The sequence below is a fragment of the Lampetra planeri genome, chromosome 50, assembly GCF_965212315.1.
Source record: "Lampetra planeri chromosome 50, kcLamPlan1.2.h2, whole genome shotgun sequence".
In the NCBI taxonomy this organism is placed as follows: Eukaryota; Metazoa; Chordata; class Hyperoartia; order Petromyzontiformes; family Petromyzontidae; genus Lampetra; species Lampetra planeri.
This window is the reverse complement of record NC_136156.1, coordinates 6,692,695-6,713,693: the sequence shown is the minus strand read 5'-3', so window position 1 is coordinate 6,713,693 and position 20,999 is coordinate 6,692,695. Positions and strand designations below refer to the sequence as shown.

At 45.6% G+C, this 20,999-nt stretch overlaps 1 protein-coding gene across 1 annotated transcript; it reads left to right on the top strand.

Annotated features, from left to right (window-relative positions):
- The first annotated feature begins 92 nt into the window (after positions 1–92).
- Positions 93–19,873, top strand: CCNC (cyclin C). Its single transcript, XM_078616420.1, has 12 exons — positions 93–303; positions 1,871–1,977; positions 3,049–3,133; positions 3,946–4,015; positions 5,646–5,697; positions 7,641–7,696; positions 13,901–13,936; positions 14,987–15,078; positions 16,399–16,466; positions 17,518–17,633; positions 18,727–18,845; positions 18,987–19,873. The coding sequence occupies exons 1-12, from the start codon at positions 272–274 to the stop codon at positions 19,003–19,005; spliced, it is 852 nt and encodes a 283-aa protein (XP_078472546.1). The 5' UTR covers positions 93–271; the 3' UTR covers positions 19,006–19,873.
- Positions 19,874–20,999: the final 1,126 nt, after the last annotated feature.

The following is a 20,999-nucleotide window of genomic DNA, read 5'->3' as shown; positions in this document are numbered from 1 at the left end:
GAGCGCCGCGCTTCGTGCCCTACCCCCCCTCCCACTTCTGCGAACGTTTGATTGGCTCGCACGCCCTGGCGTGGTTACGCGGGCGGGCCAATGAGGGGACGGCAGCGCTGCACGAGGTGGCGGACACAGAAGCCGCCGCTGTTGCTAGACGCCGTCTCGTCTCTCTCTCTCTCATCTCTCCCCCCCACCTCGGCTGCTGGCCTCGGCTCATGTCTCGTCGCGCTCGTTCGCCACTCGCACCCACGCCCTCCGCTCCAGCCACCGCGACACCATGTCCGGTAACTTCTGGCAGAGCTCTCACTTGTAAGTCGTTACCCCCCCCCCCACCCCGTTGACTTCAAAGTTGCTCACCGCGCCCCCCCGGTCTGGGCTGGAATCGCGCCGCGCTTAGCGCGCCCTTTCCGGCGGCCAACTCAGGCTGCAGTGCCGCGACCAGGCCGCGTTCCCCGCTAAGCTCCGGGTCCGTCTCGGTGCACGCCCAACCTCCCGGGGTTGTCCAGGCTGGGCAGGCCGCTTACTTAAGCGCCGCATCCCCATAAAAGCACCGCGCAGCAGCGATCCGTGAGGGCTTTAGAGGGGGTAAAGTCGAGGTGACCGCCAAGCTTGTGGGCTTACTCATCAGGCCCTTTCACCAACCCCCCGCGCGCCCTTCGCACGTTTTCAACAGTCTCGGTGTCACTTGGACAGCTTCGCGTTTTGACCGACATAACTCTTCATTCCTCGTGCTGTCGTGCGGCTTTGTGAGGGCTTTGTGAGGGTGGTGGGGGGAGCCGATTCTGTCGAGGGCCTCGCTGTGTTTGTGGCCGCTAATCGCTGCAGCTTCTCTCTCTCCAGGCCGTGGTTTGACAATAGATGCCCTCCACACGCCTTTCGCCATCGGCACAAATCGCCCTCGATTTTGTGTTGTGATCACGACTGGACGTCTGTGTGGGGGGGGGAAGAGAGCTTTATAGCTAATCGGATTCCTTCGGGAGACGTCAATGTTCTGATGACTAAACGAGGCCCTGTTACACAGCCCTGCATTGTATAGTGCCCAACCATGATCAGTGTGTTTCTTTATATATTGGTTTCACACGTAGGCTTTCGCGACCAAATCTATAATTCAAGGGTTTTTTTAGGTTAGATCGCGTAAATAGATACGTGTCGTTAAACCCACCAACACCCGACACAGCCAATTAGTATGGTAAATGTTGTGGATTGGCTCTCCAACACCGGTGTGCTGTACTAGTAACGAATTGGCACGTTCTGTTTATGTGACAACCCTTACTAGTTGGCTGTGTCGGGTGGTGGCGGGTTTAACGACACATTTATATATTTATACGCGATCTAACCCAAAAAAAACCTGTATTATGGATATCTTTATTGTTTGTTGCATTGTCAATAGTGGATGTAAATGTACAGCGGCTGGGTTATCGCATGCTGCCCCTGCAAGTATTCAAGTCCCATGATTCGATTCCTGCTGGAATGTTGCCCTGCGTTCCATGCATTATTAATGCTTGTTTAATTATGAATGGAACGCGATTTTAAAGATTTGCATGACGTTATCGCACATCTCAATATCGGTCAATGTATTCACGAATTGACCTTTGTGTAAAAGGTTTGGTTTGGATAAAATTGAAGGCGACTTTTTAAGTGGTAATGGGCAGTGGGGTGTGAAACAGCTTGACCCCACGTTAAGTGGAGGTTGTTGCAATAAATACTGTGGAGTCCATTATCTTGTTGCTGGAGCTGACTGTGCTGGGTAGAAGGTGACTAAAGAATGCGTGATCAGATAAATAAATCGATGAGCACGTATGTTGAATTTTTTTTGCACCGTACATAGCCAACCGTGCTAATCGGAGGTGTGTTTGTGTTCATGCATCGTCTTCAGCCATCAATGGATACTGGACAAACAGGACATCATGAAGGAGCGACAGAAAGACTTGAAGAACCTCACTGAAGAAGAATACTGGAAGATACATATCTTCTTTGCGAATGGTAGCCAATGACACCACATTGTGGGGAACATATTTAGGGATACGCTCGTAAAAATGGGAAAGATATTTAGTGTAGCCCTGACATTTGATGCTCACACCACTGGATGTGGCTCTACAAGATATTTGGCGACTGTTTTACTCTGGTTTAGCATTTTGGAAGATGTGGGACTTAAAAGACAGAGATCCAACATACAGCCTTGAACATACCATTACCGAAGACCTGTGAAGGCTGGCACATGGCAGGGGGTGGCCAGCACCCTGCCCAGACGCATGTCTTCCCCGTGCTGATGTGTATACACTGCACCAGATACTAATTTAAGGCTGAGTCGACCTGGTAGAGGACCAGGAGCGGCTCACTGCGTTTGTGGCGCGTGCATAACCACATTACCACTACATTACCGCTTGATGGGAGTACAAAGACACATATCCCCCATATAGCCTTAACATACTGTTGGGGCAAGTGCTGTTAGCAAGCACCTATTAAGACTGGTACATGAAACGGCACAGACATAAAACTGCATATTTTCAAAAATGGAAACTGGTTATATACCAGTGGAACCTTTTTGTATTAATTGTGTACCTATATCTTGCCAAGCAGAACCACTACCTCAAGAAATTAATGATGTGGCAGAAATGGGTTACGTCAACAATGAAGCCTGTGTAGTTTTGGTTTATTTTGTTGGTATTGAGTGGCATTTGTTTATATTCAGCAATTAACAATCTCAGACACCCTGCAGTTCCTGGCTACGTACAAAGCTAGTGGCGAATGGTATCTAAAACTGACCTGTGCCTACCCCCAGTGTTGGGTCAACATAAATAAGTTGCGCGATACGTTGTGGTCAGCACTGGTCGATAACATTGTACCACTCGATGAGCAGTGCATTCCGTCCACTTTCCCATGTCCGGTTTCCCACTTAACAGCACGTTGCCCAATATTCTACCATGCTAAATGTCCCACAGTTCTCAAAACGCACCGATTTGAAAGATTTTTTAAACAGACGCAGATGCCGGATTGTATAAGACAGGCCCGCGATGATGCATTGTAACTGCTCGTTTGTTTCCTTGTCTGCAGTTATCCAAGCGTTGGGTGAGCAACTAAAACTCAGGCAACAAGTCATAGCGACGGCCACTGTTTACTTCAAGCGATTCTACGCGAGGTACGCTCTTCTTGCAACCAGTGGAGGCGTACATTTCCGAAAGAAAACATTTGTTTACTGTTCTCGAACAGGCAACTGTGTGGTCAATTTAACAACCTCAGTACAAACCAGTGAAAATCTTCAGTCATGATTTATACAAAATAACAATGGTGCCCAGCCACACGGGCCTCAAATGGTAGACCAGTAAATTGGCTTATCACGTGGCAATGTATAGCAGCCAAATACTCTATAAACACATAGTTCTGAATGTGGAGGGAAAAACCGGAGGACCCTGAGGAAAATACGCTCATCCATGAGGAGAACATGCAAACTTCAAATATTCATGCATCATGGTCAGGATCGAACGCACGACCTCCTGTATACCAGGCGAGGTAGTTAACATCTCACCACCACGGTACCCCACTTCTCCTGCATCCTATAATACATTAGCCATGAAGAGATTAGTCTTGAGAATTTCCATAGAATTATATAAATCTCGTACACTTTTGCTGCAGGCAGTTTATTACGCAGCAAGAGAAAAACTTCCCAAGCCACAAGATATGTGGGGCAACATTTAACATGTCATAGTTGTGCATTCCAAGACAAAGAAAATTGTGTAATGCCATTGTAATCTGAGTAATGATAGATTTTAAATATTTGTGTGTTGCACCGTTATGCTACATTCCAGGTGACCTGCGTTTAATCCTTGCTGCAATTAATCCGACGAACACTACTACACCACCTCATCATGTGTCTTGCTTCCTCGAACTGGTGCTCACTAATAGCCATCAGTCTTACAAATCTGATGGGGGGGAATCTGTGTATTTGTACAGGTATTCCCTACAATGTATAGATCCTGTGCTGATGGCTCCTACATGCGTGTTTCTGGCCTCAAAAGTGGAGGTGAGTACATTTTGCAATATTGCCATTAATTTTGTCCAAACAAGCTGACAGTGTAATTAATAAAAACATGTTTTATTCTCATATTTTTAATTTCTCTATAAATAATTTTCAGATGCCGGACATGGCCACCCATGTAACAAACAGAAAACAAAAAGAGAGAATTTTTTTTAAAGAAATATAACAATGTAAATGGCTTCCAGTTTCCCATAAGATTCAGTTTGATAAGCTATTGCTAACCTACAAAGCTCTGAACTCCCTGTCCGCAGCCTACATCATTAGACATGTGGCTACACCCATAGGTACCCTTCAAGGCTTTAAGATCTGGGGATGCAGATCTTCTCTGGGTGACCAAGCTTTTTTCCCGTGTAGCGCCCAGACTCTGGAACTCTCTCCCACGAGATATCCAGGATCTCCAAGTCTGTGGACAATATTAACACTCGTCTTTAATCTTGTCTGTACACTTCCGTTTATTCAATGATTAACTAATTCAGCGAATGGCTTTCAGTATTTATTTTATGATAGTTTGCCATTTCTTTGTTGTTTCATGAGGTATTGTCAAACTAAGTGTCTGCTGTCTTGTACAGCGCTTTGAGATCTTCTGTGAAAATGGTTTGTAAATAAAATATTTAAACCAAAAACCATGAGTTGGGCAGATTGAGCAGCAGTAACAGCTTTATGCACCACGTGCAAAGCTGTCACAACCACTGAAACCCGCAGAGCCTATCATTGAAACGTTATGCAAGAAAAAGCATTTCATTACGTAAATATGGTATGAAATAAATAGCCTTCACTTATCCTACAGTTTTTCTCGATTTCATGTTCAGTTTTGCTGGCTCCCTTACATTGAAATTTCCCACTTGCAATACAATAACTCTTTCAGTAGCCTTCTTAAACTTGTCATAATTTTAGCGCTTACTCAATCGTCAAATATATGTTTGTACATAGTTGAACCCCTCTTAAGACCACCCCTGTTAATGACTAATCGCTTAACGACGAGCCTCCATAGAGCCCAATGTGTAGTGTATAGTAGTATAGTGTATGGTAATGTGTATAGTAGTGTAGTGTATAGTAGTGTAGAGTATAGTGTAGTATATAGTAGTGTAGTGTATAGTAGTGTAGTGTATAGTAGTGTAGAGTATAGTGTAGTGTACAGTTGTGTAGAGTATAGTAGTGTAGAGTATAGTGTAGTATATAGTAGTGTAGAGTGTAGTGTAGTGTATAGTAGTGTAGAGTATAGTGCAGTGTATAGTAGTGTAGTGCCTCCATAGAGCCCAGTGTGTTCGCTTAGCGACCATTCCCCTGTTAATGTTTGGATGTTGTAGGTACAGTAATTATTATTTAATTAATTGATTAACCATATTTTATTATTATCTGTTTATAATGTTAGTATTTTTTATGTATTAACATCCATTGTTTAAATATTATAAAGTACGTTTTTTGGGTGAAAATTTGTAACTTTCGATGCTGTCGGAACGAAATAGACTTTTAACATACATTTCCTATTCTCGCTTGACCAAATCTACTGTAATTTTTTCCTTTCCATAAACAGTTTAAACATAATTTAAACGTTACAATTTTCAGTGTTTGGTTTTTGTGTAACGAATGTGTTTTTGCGTGTATGTCTTTACAGGAATTTGGTGTTATATCAAATAGTCGCCTCATTACAGCCGCCTCGACCGTGTGTAAGTCTTGAGCTGTGTGCGGTGACCTCTGAGTGAACTGTTTGAAAATAGACAATGACCTCTCAGGGGACCTTCAGACAATTGGCTGATGGGCAACTCCCATGAGTTTTGGATGTACATTTCGGACACGTTTAATCCCTTGAGTCGTCGCTGGGTATGCTCATGAAGTGATTTTGCACTTTGCGTGTTACTGTAATAGATGTCGTTCGTCCACCTTTCTCCATGCAGCAGAAACGCTCAAAATACGAGTGTCGGATGTACTCTGATGAATTGACTTATTCATTCACGCTGGGATGGCGATGGTGCATTCAGATTTGTGAATATATCAAACCATTGACTTATTCCTTAAATAAGCAAAGTTATAGATAATTTGAAATTAGAATCTCATGTATAATTATAAACTCAGCACATTAGTCAATAACACTGGCCTTAAAAGGAAATATACATATAAAATAGGCAACGTTTTGGACAGTTACCCATCACATATATATTGAGGCCAGTGAGAAGAGTAAATGTGAGTTGGAGACTTTATGTAGCCAACTGATTAGCACGTTTGGCTACGTAATGGTGCGAAAGAAGTTCAACGGACATATATACATACGACGATAACAATCTTTCTACTATTACGACTTAATCTCAATATCCGAGTTCTCACTACCCAACGAAGCTCGAAGCAGCTTGGAGCAAAAACGACGTGGCGTGTGTTGATGTGGAATTCGTTAGTGAAAAGTCTCGATCACACTGGTGAGGAGCAGCTTTATTGGTTTATAATTTGATCAGTAAACGTGTGGCAGTCTTGTTGTTTGTGCGTTGGTGCCCACGCCTGCCTCTGATATTAGTCGTTATAAAATGAACGGCGTGAATACGAGGTTAATAAGTAATATTAAAAAATACTTTTTTTTTAAACATTCTTTAATGAAATGTACCCTACTCGTAATGGCAGAACTCCACGACTCCAGGAAGTGGCCCTGAGGTTTGCCATAACGTAAGGGGCCGTGGTGATTTACAGCCAACGTTAGTTGAGCGTGGACAATTAGACCCAAGCCGAAACATAAAATATAAAAATGAATTTAATATAGTATTGTCATCAGTATGACATACATATACCAAGTTTGCAGTCGATACCACATTGGGAAGTGGGTTAAAATAGAGTTACAAGATTTGAGGATACGACAACAACAACAGACAGAGTGAGTTAAATAAAAGCGTGTAAAAATAATCGTATTTTGGTGTTGGCATTGTGTTAGTACTGTGATCGCCTTTTATGCAGCCTTTGGCCTTGCACTGGTGAGACAGCCATAAAAGAGGGTGTTTCTGGTGTAGGCCAATCCGTTTCAAGCACAGTGATTACATTATGAAAGTATATTTGCATTTCTTTTACCACAAGTTTGTGTGATTAATGCAGACTCTATGCCTTTGTTAAAGGTGTCTATTTGGTGTTTGAACATCTAAACACCTGTATTTATGCCAGAAAGGCTCAAGCCTTTTTTATCATTTAACAATCGAAATTCTATTTCCCAGTGCCACTTGACTTGAGCATGCCCTTTGCTCATTGATGTCATCAAGCCTCTAGCATTGTTTGCAGCGTGCGTGTACATATATGGGGAACGGTGGTGTAGTGGTTTGCGCGCTGCGCTTCGAACCCGGTGGCCCCAGTTCGATTTTCGCTCACGGACAACACCGGTGAAGATTATCTGAACCGGTCCTGGGCCTGCCCTAGGTAGACTCAGCCTCAAATGAGTACTTGGTGCGGTGTGCAAACATCGCCGCTGGGGAGATAGGCGGGCGGGCGTGGTGTTGGCCACACACCGCCTAGTGTGCCGTTCCAGCCTTCAAAGCTGCTCGCTAACAGCACTTGCCCCAAACAGCCTGTCAAGGCTACATGGGGGATCTTTGTCTCTGTATATATACCTGATTCTGTTTTTCTTTTCCCCAACACCCAGTCAAAAACAAGTTCTCTTACGCGTTTTCAAAAGACTTCCCTTTCCGAGTCAATCACGTGAGTATTTATTTGTGGAGGTGTTTTTGTTGTTTGCGCCTGTATTGGAGCAGATTACTTAAAAACACGTGCGAGGGTTTATATTTATTTGGACTCTATAGGCCTTAGTAGCGATTCATGTTCCCAGTAGGATTTTATTAAGCAAGGCTGCGTTGTACCGATGTATCAGTTCACTGAGTTCTTACCTCTTTCTTACCCCCCCTCCCACTTGCACAAACGAGCCACACCCGGGGCCATGCCCTGGTGCCCTTCGTGTCGATTGCGATCCTTCCTCTGGATTTCCTCGCATATATTTCGACATTTCATAGCCATCGACTTTATTTCAACTTGTCTGAGAAGGCGTGGGGGGGTGGGAACATCTCTCGCCTTCCGTTGTCCGCCTCTTAATTTTGCCCCCTCGCACGCGTTGGGTTTTTTTCCAAGCGCTCCAGTTTCCTCCTACACGTGTGAATACTGTGGTAGTCCCGCGGTTAACAGTGACATTGGTTAACGTTTTCGGTTCCCACAGCACCCCATGGTTTCGACTAACGTTAAAATGAAGATTCACTGTATTTGTTTACGTTATGCACGCGGCTGCCAATTTCAGCCAATCCGACTGAGCCATGCCCTGAGCCAATCAGCGACGCCCATCTATGAGCGTTAAGACCTCCACTGGCTTTGTTTACATTACGTTTTCTATTTTGTCAGTGGAAACGGCTCTCTTGCAGACTCATGCAATTCCTACATTCGATTAACATTTATTTCGGTGAACAGTGGTTTTCGTGGAACGGTTTAAAAGCGTTAACCGAGGGACTACTGCAGTTAACTTGGCTAAAAACATCTTTATATATGGAGGACCGCAGAGTTTGAGCAATTGGTGGTAGTGGTGGCTCACCACCTGGCTACTGCCTCCCGACTTGTCTCTCATTCCTCGTCGTGCCTGTGAGCCGTTCTCTCTTTCTCGGAGAGTGAGCGAACACTGTCCGCGTTGCAAGTTGAAATTATGATTACGTGCGAGTTTCATTATTGAGCACATGTTAAGGTCGATCACGTGGACACGCAGGGTCGTGTTTGTGTCACTGCCACTCCCAGCTCCTAGTAATTGTTGACCGACTACATCTATTCTCTGAGCGGTTATCTGTCTTTGATGGTGGGCGAATACTACGCAGGGTGTGTGACGAATTGAAGTTATTGTTGTCCATTGTGATCCTTGGTGATCCATCTCGCTATCCTTCATCTGCTGCTTTCTGGTTTTTATACTCTGCCAGTGTTCAGACCCGTGTGTCATTACTGGTCTTTCAGGACCCGTCGAGTTACCGAGTTCCGGGCAGCGACTCGCCTTATGAAAGTGCTGCACTCAGAACCAGAAGTGTGACCAGTTAATAAAAGGCACAGCAACGCGACATGAGAATATTCCATACTTACCCTGGGAAGCCAGACTGATTCCAAGGATTCCTTTGTCAGGAGGGTCCTGCTACATTGGGTATTTAATATTTTTTCAGCCACGTAATGATGATTGTTGATACATGCGCGAGGAAAACCGGAGCGCCCGGAGTAAACTCACCCGTGCGACGAGTGGCAACGCTCTATCCCTATACAGATATAAATTAATGGGATATTATTCCACTTTGCTCTCTTGCCAGGGCACGGCACTTTGTGACACCCACGGGAAGCGGGGTTTCGCCATGTCTGTGCGATCCGCCAACCCTCACTGCCTCCACAGCGCTGGCTTAACACACTGCCACGTGCAGCGTTAGCCACCGCCGGCCGGCTATACCGCACAGCCCAAGCGTGTCCCGTTTTTTTGCGTTGGGCTGCCTCTCAAGATTTCCACCGCCTGGTCAACATGATTAACTCGCGTAGCCGTGACGTGGAGGCCTCGCGACTGCACGGGCGGTATTTTCCATTGCGTGTTTTCTCTTAAAGCGGTCACTTGGCTTTGGTGAGGGCATGCGAGTGCGCGGCAAGTCCTTCATTTAAATTTCATAAAGGCGTGCCAAGTTAGCGTCATGTGGAATGTTTGACTTGGTTATGACTGACTGCCCGTCACATCTTTATTTTGCAAAACTTATTCACCTGCTAATTTGGGCATATATCGCCCATTGTAAGCGTTTTAGTCGAATGACAGCGTACGTGTGACATACATAGCAAGGCAGATGGGTGGCGCTGTGGTTTACACACTACAGTGTGGAACCAACCAACCTGAGCGCGTATTCCCAACTGCACCTATCGCCAGTGGCGAGGGATATTTGAACCGGTCCTGGGTTCTCTGTCGCCCACCCACGCTGACCAGCGGTGGTGAAGTATGGTCAAATACCCCCCATGACTGACGTGTGGGGGAGAACGTCATCGAGCAGTGGGTGACAACAAGTACACGTGTACGGCCATTTTGTCAATCCACTGCTGGATGAAGACATCACCCAGACAGACCGTGTGCTTTGCGGGGGTTATTTGACCATACTACTCCACGCTGATCAGTGCGGGTTGGTGAAGGCTGGGAGCATATATATGCGGAAGCATGGAAGGACAGTACAACAACGGAATTTGCTGCGCTGCCCTCTTGATTCCTACAACATAGCCTTGCAGCCCCATGGCAACCTGTGCGTGTATGGTGGCCACCCATCCAAGCACCGTCGAGATTCGTGCTACCCCGCTAGGCCTCTGGCGTCTCATGATTTGATTATAGGCTGTGGCTGTATAATTATGTATCCACAATCCTAGTATGTCATTAAGTTGTTCTTTAATCATAACCACGTGGTCGGCTATTGAGACGTATTGTTTGTCAATTATCGTGAGGATTTGTATGTGTTGGTAGATACGTAGAGGAGTTATATTTTTAATATTTATTGTTTATCCCGGACTTAGCCTCAGCACCCTTTCAGGAGAGTCCTGCCAAGTTTTTGCTTTAGTTGGGTGACGCATGCTAAAAGTTTCCAAATTCAGTAACGTTAACAAGTTATTTTTTTCAAATTGTCTAAATTTTGGACTGCGAGTCACATTGGCTTTGTAACTTTTTTCATTTGCATCATCCCATCATTGAAGTCGCTCAGATCTTTTAGGGTCCTCAAACTACTTCGGATCCGAAGTGAATCGGAAAGAGAACGGCTCGCAAGCAAACATTTGCGAGCGCGTACGCCCAGTGGGAGGGGGTGGGGGGAAGTGAGGTTAATGAATTGCGTGTTGCTGCAAACTTGCCACGACATTCCTGGCCAGCGCGCTGAAACGCGGTCGGGCGATGGCATGCCCGGAGATTTAATTATCGCCGGTGCGCGAAGGAATCGCCGAGCTAAAATTAACAAACCGCGCGTGGCGCCGGCGATGTCGCACCGCGGAGGGAGCGCGCGTTGGCGAGTGTGCGCTGATGGTGGCAGCAACTCTGGGCGGTTATCGCCCCCTCGACCATTCCACCGACGGCGTCGTTTTGTTGCAAGTTTGTTGCGGCCGTTTTGCGATCCCCTGCGCCGTCAGCCGTGGCGCGTGGCGCTGACGATGCGGCGTCTCCGATTAGCACGGTTGGCTACGTACGGTGCGATAGAAGTTCATACATATACGGTTATACATGGCGGTTGTTTGACCGTGCTACACTATGCTGGTAAGGAGATATCACCCAGAACTGGCTTAGGTTTGAGATGCCATTTGCCATTTAATGATAGCCATGGCTGGGAATCAATCTCATGTTGCTAGGTTTATGGCGCGGTGTGCTCACCATAGCCTCTTGTGTCTGAAACCCTTTAACATGTGTGTGTGACTTGGAGCTCAACCTACGGTAACGGTACGAATTTACCAGCATGCAAAGAGACTGCTCGTAGGTGGGGCTTGTCATTCAGACTGTCTTATCGACAGACCTGTTCTCCACCTGAGGACGGCTGCTTGCGTTGTGGCCGTAACGTCGTGAGAATTATTTTATTATCTTTTATTTTTATTATTTTATTATTTCCATTCTACGTCACTTTACCGAAAGAACCAAGAAGAAAAAAATATGTAGGTTTTATTTACAATTAGCCGCTAATTAAATATTTCAGATTATAAAAGAGACCTCTCCTGCAAATAAAAAGTTGGGGGTGCATCCAGTAATTGAGTAGGTGTTAATGTACGTGAGCAGGTTTGTAAAACGTAATTGACACCGGGCACAAGTTTTGAGCACGTGTTATTCTTGGGAGCAGCCTCTTATAACCCGGAGAATACGCCGACGAGTGATCCCTGTACTCCGTGCCGAGTGTGTGATTGTCCACTGTGAGACCCGTGGTGCGCAGTGATGGTTCTTGCCACGTGCAATCATGAAGGGTGGATACACTGTCGAAGAGAGAGAACGACTCAACGACTCTGAGGCGCCAGGAGGAGGAAACAAAGACAGGCAGGATAGGCAGCAGCCACGTGGTCAGCCGTGCTCCGAATCCCAATCCCCCAAGCTCTGTGATCCTCTCTATATTGAGTTGTTTTTGGGCAATTAATGTTTCCATGAGCAGGAAATCACTTGACTGTGAGTGCGGATGTTCCAGCTGTGGGACAACTATGTACAATCTCAGACTCATCATGGTGCACAATGATGGTCCTTACCTACTGCAATCTTGCAGGGTGGATACATTAATCATAAATAAGTCCTGTATGTATCATTTACAATTTCCCTGCAAAGAGGACCAACCAATACAACATCGATAAACACCACAAAAAATATTCAAACGATGCTGCCGCATTTTCAGACATCAAAAACAATGATAAAAAAAATATCAGATGACTAGCTCACTGAGACTATCACCTGCACAACCAGCAGATGAAAAGCATATGCGGTTAGACCGTTGCAGGTCGTTTTAACATGTCTTACCGGGGCCTTTGATGGCTTCATTCAGGGCGGGCTGCCCTGACTGATGGAGCCGAGTTTAGCGAGTCGTGAGGAGTTCTAAGAGCAGCAGGAGAAGGCGGAGAAAGCAGCCGTCGCAGCTGTGGCCATGCCTTGTACGTTATTGACATGATCAGTCTGCTTTGAGTGCCTATTTATATTCGCTTGTTTGAGCACACTTTTAGATACCGGGCCTGAGGGCCCGAAGAGATCGTCTGTTTTTGCTAATGTGGAATTATCGTGGCCGTTGCGAAATGGTCATGTCAATTTCGTTTTGTTCGCTGAGATGCTTTGTGTTAAGGATCCATCTGGTGACGTACTTGATCCGTACATTGGTTCCCATTGTTGATCGTAATAGAGGTCATAGAAGCTTGCCCGTGATATTAAGTATTGTTATTGAGCTGCCCACAAGACAATGTTGGATCCAGCAGTTTTGGAAGTAGCGTTATGAGTTAATATATTTTGTAAATGTTTTCATTTCACTTATAATTGCTTTTACTCCTAAAATTCTTGGGAAATGCATTAAGGTTTTGATTGGAAAGGCATTCTATAATTCATATGGAATGCCCTTGCCACAATACACACTTGTCATTCAATAGCATTTGTTTTGCCAAGCCTGACTGGTGACGAGACCCAAACGGTCAAAACCAGTCCAAAGAGTTTTATTCAATAACAATTGCTAGCTTGATAATATTGGCCTGGAAAGCCAAGAGGCTGATGGACTAAATATTTACATATTCGGAGACAGAACGGGGTTCAGCTGCTATTCGTCATTCACGTGTGACAGCAGAGGGCGCCCCGTTTCCACGTTGTGTGGAAGGGGGACCCCAACATTTTAACATTACGGGGCTTTAGGCCCAATATACATCCAGGTTATTACTTAGAAAAACCACAAAACCACCACTATCTATAGATGTGTGCTTCTACCATCAATCGCTTCGGAAATTTAAACAGCAGGCCGACTAGCACATCTTCACGAATATGAAAATTAAAGACAAGCCACAGTAGTAGTAGTTGTGCAATTGTGGCCATACAATACAAACAATGGACCATGGAGTAAACCACTGTAGTCTGCACTTTAATGTTGGAGGAATTGCAAAACTACACAAACTCTGCCCTGCTCAAGGTCTCATCGTGGCTATCGGACCTCGTCATTGGCATCGGGCTCCTGAAACACATTGCCATACGCAAGAATAGAATAGCTGTGCGGTTGAGTGACTGGGTCATTTCATGCCTGAGTAATAAATAAATATTCAGAGCCACCAAGATAAACTTAAAACAATAGTAATATAAGGTTGTAATATTGTACCTATGAATGTGTTCAATATATTGTTATGCACTGAAAATTGTCGCCGTGCTAAATGTGGTCATTCTTTTTGTCCTCGCAGGTGTTAGAATGTGAATTTTACCTACTTGAGCTAATGGTACGTACACACACACGATTGTTAGCTGAGCATATCTTGCCTGTGGTGTGTGTGTGTGCGTGTGTGATGGGGAGCGGTAGTGTAGCGGTTAGCACGCTGCGCTACAAACCTGGTTCCCGGGTTCAATTCCCGCTCACGGCCAACACCAGTGACGATTATCTGAACTGGTCCTGGGCCTCCCCTAGGTCGACTCAACCTTAAATAAGTACCTGGTGCGATGTGTAAACATCACCACGAGGGAGAGAAAGGCGGCCAAATCTTGATGTTGGCCACCCACCCCCTCGTGTGCTGCGCTGGTCTTTGTGGGTCCTTTCTAACAGCACTTGCCCCAACAGTTGGTTACAGGCGATAACGGGGGGGATCTTTGTTTTTACGTGGTGGGGAGTGGTGGGGAGTGGTGGCGAGTGGTGGCATACCCGAGTAACAATGGATAACACTTAAATGGACATTCGTATGTGAATCTGGCCTTGACTGCCAGTCGGTGGTAATCTGCCCAAATGAATTCGCCGTTGCATTATTGACAACAATGGGAAGACCAAGATGTCTGGGCATGAAATTCCCACCATCTGCTTGTCACGATGAACATCACTGGCCACAGCACGGGGAGGGGTGGTTTCATGGGGTGGTGTTCAACATGAAGGCTTTGGCGACCAATACGACTAATAATACATGTTTTGAGTTTGATCGCGTAAATAAAAGATGTGACACACACACCCTTCTCGACCTGACACGGCCAATTAATAAAGTTGTCATGTGAATAAACGTGTGCCGTAAGTTTATCGCTGCCACAGCACCGCCCGGTGTGTTGTGTTGGAGAGCAATCCACTGCATGGAAACAGTTGGGTGTGGACGTGTCGCTGGTAGTTACAACCAGCATCATCAGGTGATTGCCAGAGATGTGAACATTGTATTTAGTGTGTGCCCTTAAATAGGTGGTGTAGTGTCATCGGTGTGCACTCACAACAGAGTAAGAAGTGGCAGGAAGTGGTGATACATAGTTGAATGTATGTTAATGTGTGGGGTGTGTTTGCCTTTGTGTCTTGTGTCCAGGATTGCTGCTTGATTGTGTATCATCCTTACCGGGCGCTTACACAATATGTGCACGACATGGGGCCTGACGAACAGCTGCTGCAGATTGCCTGGTGAGACACTCCCGACGTTTTTGTTAATCACTTATAGTACTTGTCACCAATTACATCCCAACTGCAATGTTGGGGTGTTGGTGTCTTGATACGTGGAAATATCCTCGCCGGGTCCTCCCGCCCCAAAAAGTTCCTTTTGAACTGTGTCGAGCCGATTACTCCCCACCAACATCTCATTTGAATCGTAAATGACATAAGGTAAGGGGCTGTACATTCAGAGCTCCTTACCCCGACACATCACCTCTTATATATTTTCCTTTCAAGGCAGCAGCGTTATTGACGAAAGTGAGCTTTTTTTGTTACTTGTGCACCACTTCCAAGGCGGATTTGAATCGGAAGTTGATTTGTGGCTCAAGCGGCGTCATCGTGTCCTGGGCCCTCCTCCACCCAACCCGGCCAAACAAATTAAAAGTGTCGCGTGGTGTGCAAGTGTTTTAACGCGCCAATTATTATTTCAGCTCGCTGGAAAGTTGAAGGGCAGTTCTCGCAAACAAATTAAGCAAAATCGGTACAACGTTCAATTTGTAAATACGCCGAACGTCATCGGCAGGGAAAAGATCCAGGGCCTCAAAATGAGAAACCAAAAAGTCAGAGTAACCAGGTGACCTGTGCAGAGACCTCCTTCATCGCAAGGGACAACCAATCAGATTCAACGGTGCCATGATTGGAAATGTCGTCTCTAGACATGGAACACATTCCTGCGGAGGGAGCTGGTAGGAACGTTGGGTTGCTCGGTCAATGGCCAGGGTCAACGGCGGCGTGGTGTATTCCGCAAATATGCCCGACTTAGAGGGCGGGCACAAGCCGGCGTGAGTAGGTTAAACGTTGAGTTTTATAAGGGCACCACGGGGTGACCAGCCCCTCCCCACCCAGCCCCACCCTCCCCACCCAGCCCCTCCCTCCCCACCCAGCCCCTCCCTGCACGACGGACACAATAATCCCCTGTGGGCTGGTATAACTAGGAGGTTCCTACCAGTAAAATTGTATGGGTATATATATATATATCTTTTTTTATATGATCTGATTATAACCTAAGTGGACTGCTACCCCATTCTGACATCTGGGTGAGAACTTTGGACATGTAATGCGCCATCCTTCAGAGCAGTCGGCCTTGAATGAATCCATCGAAGGCCCCGGTTAGATATGTTTAACGAACTGCAACTGCATAACTGCATGTTGTTCATCTACTGGTTGCGCAGATGATATTATCAGTGAGCTAGTCATCTGATATATGTATGTATTATTGTTTTGGATGTCTGAAAACGCAGCAGCATTGTTTAAATAATGATTGTCACTGTTTTATTGGTTTTCTCTTTGCAGGAAAATTGTAAATGATACATACAGGACTGATTTATGTTTAATGTATCCACCCTTCATGATTGCACTAGGTAAGAACCATCACTGTGCACCATGATGAGTCTGAGATTGTACATAGTTGACCCACAGCTGGAACATCCGCACTCACAGTCAAGTCATTTCCTGCTAATGTCAACATTCATTGGCCAAAAACAACTTAATATAGAGAGGATCACAGAGCTTAGGGGGGGTTGGGATTCGGAGCCAGCTGACCATGTCTTTGTTTCCTCCTGGCGTCTCCGAGTCGTTGAGTCGTTCTGTCTCTTCGACAGTGAGCTGATACTGTGTGCGGCAGCGTGTTACAATTCAATGTTAAATTAAATGATAATTCGGAATCATTTATGCTGGAGGAATCCGATGAGCTGTAAAAGATGTCCAGTAGCGGCGGGTCAGAAAGTTACAACAACAAACAATACAAAGACACGATGGGAGTGCAAAGTTTAGGAAAGGTTAGCAAATAACTAACAACATTGAAATAAAAATAATCGTTTCATTTTACCAGTTAAAGCTCACCCAGCTCTATTAGCTTCTTGTTCAGAAGCAACCTGGTCACAAATGATGGTTCAACGAAGTGGCATATGTGAAAATGTATAGCAGCCAAGTCTAAATAATCATGTGACCACATTAATATAGCGGGGGTAAGTTTATCCATTGCATAACGGCCGTTGACTTTTCCACAAAGTTGTACAAATTTTATCCACCCCAGAGAGATGATGGGCTTTGCAGCAGATAGTGTGCTGCGCTTACTCACCCAGCAACCAGAGTTCGATTCCCGCTCTCGGCCAAGACCAGTGACGATTATCGGAACCGGTCCTGGGCCCTCCCCTAGATCGACTCGTCCTTAAATGAGGATGATTTAGTGCGGTGTGTTAACTTCGCCATTGCGGAGACAAAGGCGGCCGTGCATGGTGCTGGCCACCCACCCCCTCGTGTGCCGTGCCAGCCTTCATAGGTGCTCGCTTAACAGCACTTTCCCCAACAGTCTGTTAAGGCTATATGGGGTGGGGGGGAATTTTTGTCTTTTGTGCGTAATATACCGGTGCGTGCGTGCGTGCGTGCGTACGTGTCCGTGCACTTGCCCAGCGAGCCTCCACATGGCGTGCGCCATCCAGCAGAAGGAGCCTCCCAAGGAGCACCAGAAGGAGGTTCTGCGCGATGGCCGGCACTGGTTTGCGGAACTCTCCGTCGACATGGACAAGGTGGCTCGCTCTTCCCTCCACCGCCGCCCTCTCGTGCAGAGCGCGGCACCCCGCCCCGAGTTATTTCGGCGATAGATATCGTTTTGTTTGACGTGAGATCGTTCATGCAACCTACATTGTTCTTCTTCGTATGGCAGTCGATGTTGTTGATGTGGAGCAGGGGTGGGGAACCTTTTTTCTGCCAAGGGCCATTTGGATATTTATAACATCATTCGCGGGCCATGCAAAATTATCAACTTAAAAATTAGCCTGCTTATATTTGGTCAAACATTTAATTAACTCACCCCTAAAGCGATGGCTGGAACTGCTTCTCTTTGGCGAGGCGTGTGATGTTAGTTGGTATTGATGATGTTGCTACTCGCAACTGCTTTTCCAGGTTTGCTCCTAGATTTAGTGAATTTCGAGTCCCGCCTGCGGTTGCCTTGGCAGGGCCACACCAAATGATTTCCCGCGGGCCGTACAAGGCCTGCGGGCCGGACGTTCCCCACCCCTGATGTAGAGCATTGGTTTTTAACCTTTACTGCAGCCTTGCCACCTTTGGTTCTCAATCGTTAAAAACATGTGTAAATGTTAATAAATGCATAGGTTTGATGAAACAAAGTAGTTGTACATACATGCCCGTGCTAAATTTGTGTTTCGATGATTTACCTTCTTACAAAAATCTGGCAAACCGCGCACCCACAGGGGGTGGTGCGTGCACTCCAGGTTTAGAACCGCAGATGATTGCGTCAGGAGTCGCGGAGTGGATCGCCGTGGTGATGCCTCTTTCGTATTTTGTGAATTTGGGCATTGAGACGTTATACATTCGTTGGTATGTATGTGTGTATGCTGAACTTCTTTTGTACGGTATCTAGCCAACCGTGCTAATCGGAGGTGCAGGGGAAGGACAACAAACAAAAACACTTATAAATAAATTAGTCAATCGAGATTTAAATGTGCGTAGCCCCAGTGGGTTCCTAATATCAGAAGGAAGAGCATTCCAGGACAGCCGCAGAAGCGCACCGGATAGGCACGCGGTGACCGAACGCTCATCGTTTGAACGACAAAGCGCGGTTTTCTGTACCTCACCCAGTGGCCGTTTCGTTTCGAACAGATCCTGGAAATAACCCGAGCCATCCTCAAGCTGTACGAGGTGTGGCAGAGCTACGACGAGAAGAAGGAGATTGCGTCGATCCTCAGCAAAATGCCCAAACCGAAACCTCCCCCCAACGGGTGAGTGAGAAACGATCTCGCGTTGGTACAGTCCCGGGATGTTGATCACGAATCCCCTCTGTGACAAGGCGCGCTGACAATGCACATTCTCTGATTGCCTGGAAACCCCCCCACTGAAAACGGCAGCATTTGTTTTAACAGGCCTGGCTCTTGCCGATGAGACCCGGACGATTTAAAGCTGTTGCAGAGGTCGCTTGCTTCAACAAATGCTGATTGATGTCGTATTCGTCGGGAAAAACCTCTAGGCTGATGGACTCAAAAAATATATTTTTTATCTGTATGTGCACTCACAGAAACGTAAATTTACTTGTATACGCTTTTCCCCATAATGCTCCCATGGCAACACTTGATCGGATTGTGTACCCTCGGGGAGCCAAGCTTGTTAGCATGCATTTTGATTCCTTAAGATGGCCTTTTTGGCGTTGTAATCTGCAAGTAGATTCCTCAGGCTCACTCTGTGGTTTAATTGCGTTGTCGTACACGTGACGAAAATAACAAAATGTGTTTTCCTCGGACAAGACAACTGTGGTTGACACAAAGTTAAAGAAACATAATCAAGTGCACTGCCTGCTCTAAGGGTGGAAATTAGCCTGTGGTGTCATCTCCAAAGCGTAGCTCCTTATTTGCCAGCAGTGTACATGACAAGTTTTAAAACTTTTTCCGCGATTGTAAAATAAAAACTGACCAATGTTTTTTTTCCATTAAAAGAAAAGGTTTGATTTTTTTTTAATTGCCGAGAGGTCATTCTTCCACGTAATCATTTTCCAGTCGCATTCGCTTGTTCAACGAGGTCAAACGTGGCCCAATTGATGTCGCGCAGTCTCATCAGCAAGGTGTGGCCTATGTAGGCCCACGGACACAGCTGAACTCATGTCATGAAGGCCGCGATATTTCATTCCGCACTCGCCTACTTGCTGTTCACAGCGACTCGTTGTGCGAATACAAGACGCAGCCCCACATTGCCTTTTCAAAAGAGATTTTTGAATTGGAAACCCCGTTTGTGCGAATAAAGGAATATTTAAAATGAATTTGTATGTTTTGTTTGTTTCAAGAGATGAAGCCGGAGTGAATACAGGTCACTTGATGTGAAGCAAGCACATGCCCTGTGAATCTCTACCGGTAAGGAGTCTTTGGTTCGCGTCCTAACAGCTGCCCAAGATTAACCATCGCCTCTCTTCAGTGTGATGTATCGGGGTCCTTTTGCTCCTCGAGACTACACGGGGGTGAGCGTTGGTCTGCCGTTGGGTGCGGTGATGGGGGTCACCCTATTGAAGTGACTTCCAAGAGCGGGTGTGTGGTTCCCCCTGGCTTTTAAAATAAGAATTTGTAGTCATACTGGAGGAACCCGATGAGCTATGAAGCTCTTTTTCACATGTCCAGTAAGGAAAGATAAACAAATTACTTAAAACAATCTATCAAACTAAACTACGTTTTATCTTGCCAGGTGAAGCCAACTAAGCAAAATTTCGATTTAAAGCTTTCGTGACTGCAGGGATTCATCTTCTTGGTTCTTTCGGTAAAGTCACGTAGAAGGGAAATAATAAAAATAAAACAAAATACAATTGTGTTTTATTATGTTTTATTTTTATTATTATAAAACATAATAAAATTTTATTTTTATTACATAAAACATAATAAAATTGTATTTTATGATGTTTTATTTTTATTTATTATTTCCCTTTACCGAAAGAACCAAGAAGACCAACTTAGCTAGTGGCTTATTTTTCAGATGCGACCTCGCCACAAACGATAGCTCAACGAAAGTGACTTATCGTGTGGAAATTTATAACAGCCAAATACTCTAAATGCACGTTTCTAAATTGTGGAGGGAAAAACCGGAGGACCCGGAGAAGAAAATTCTACGCGACCACGGGGATAGAGACATGCAAACTCCAAATATACAGCAGACGTTAGGGTCGGGATGGAACCCCTGACCTGCATACCAGGTGAGGATAAATAAAGGATAGATGTTTAAATTGCTTTAGTACATGAATTGCCAAGCTTGGAAAAGTCAGTAAAATAACAGCACCGTGGGCGTGTGTGGCTTCGCTGCTGCCGCAAGATGTCTCACAGGATATCTCTTGCTCTTCATTCCCCAACAATACAACTGGGATTTATTCTTGTAAACTAAAAAAAGAAAATAATTCTCAACGC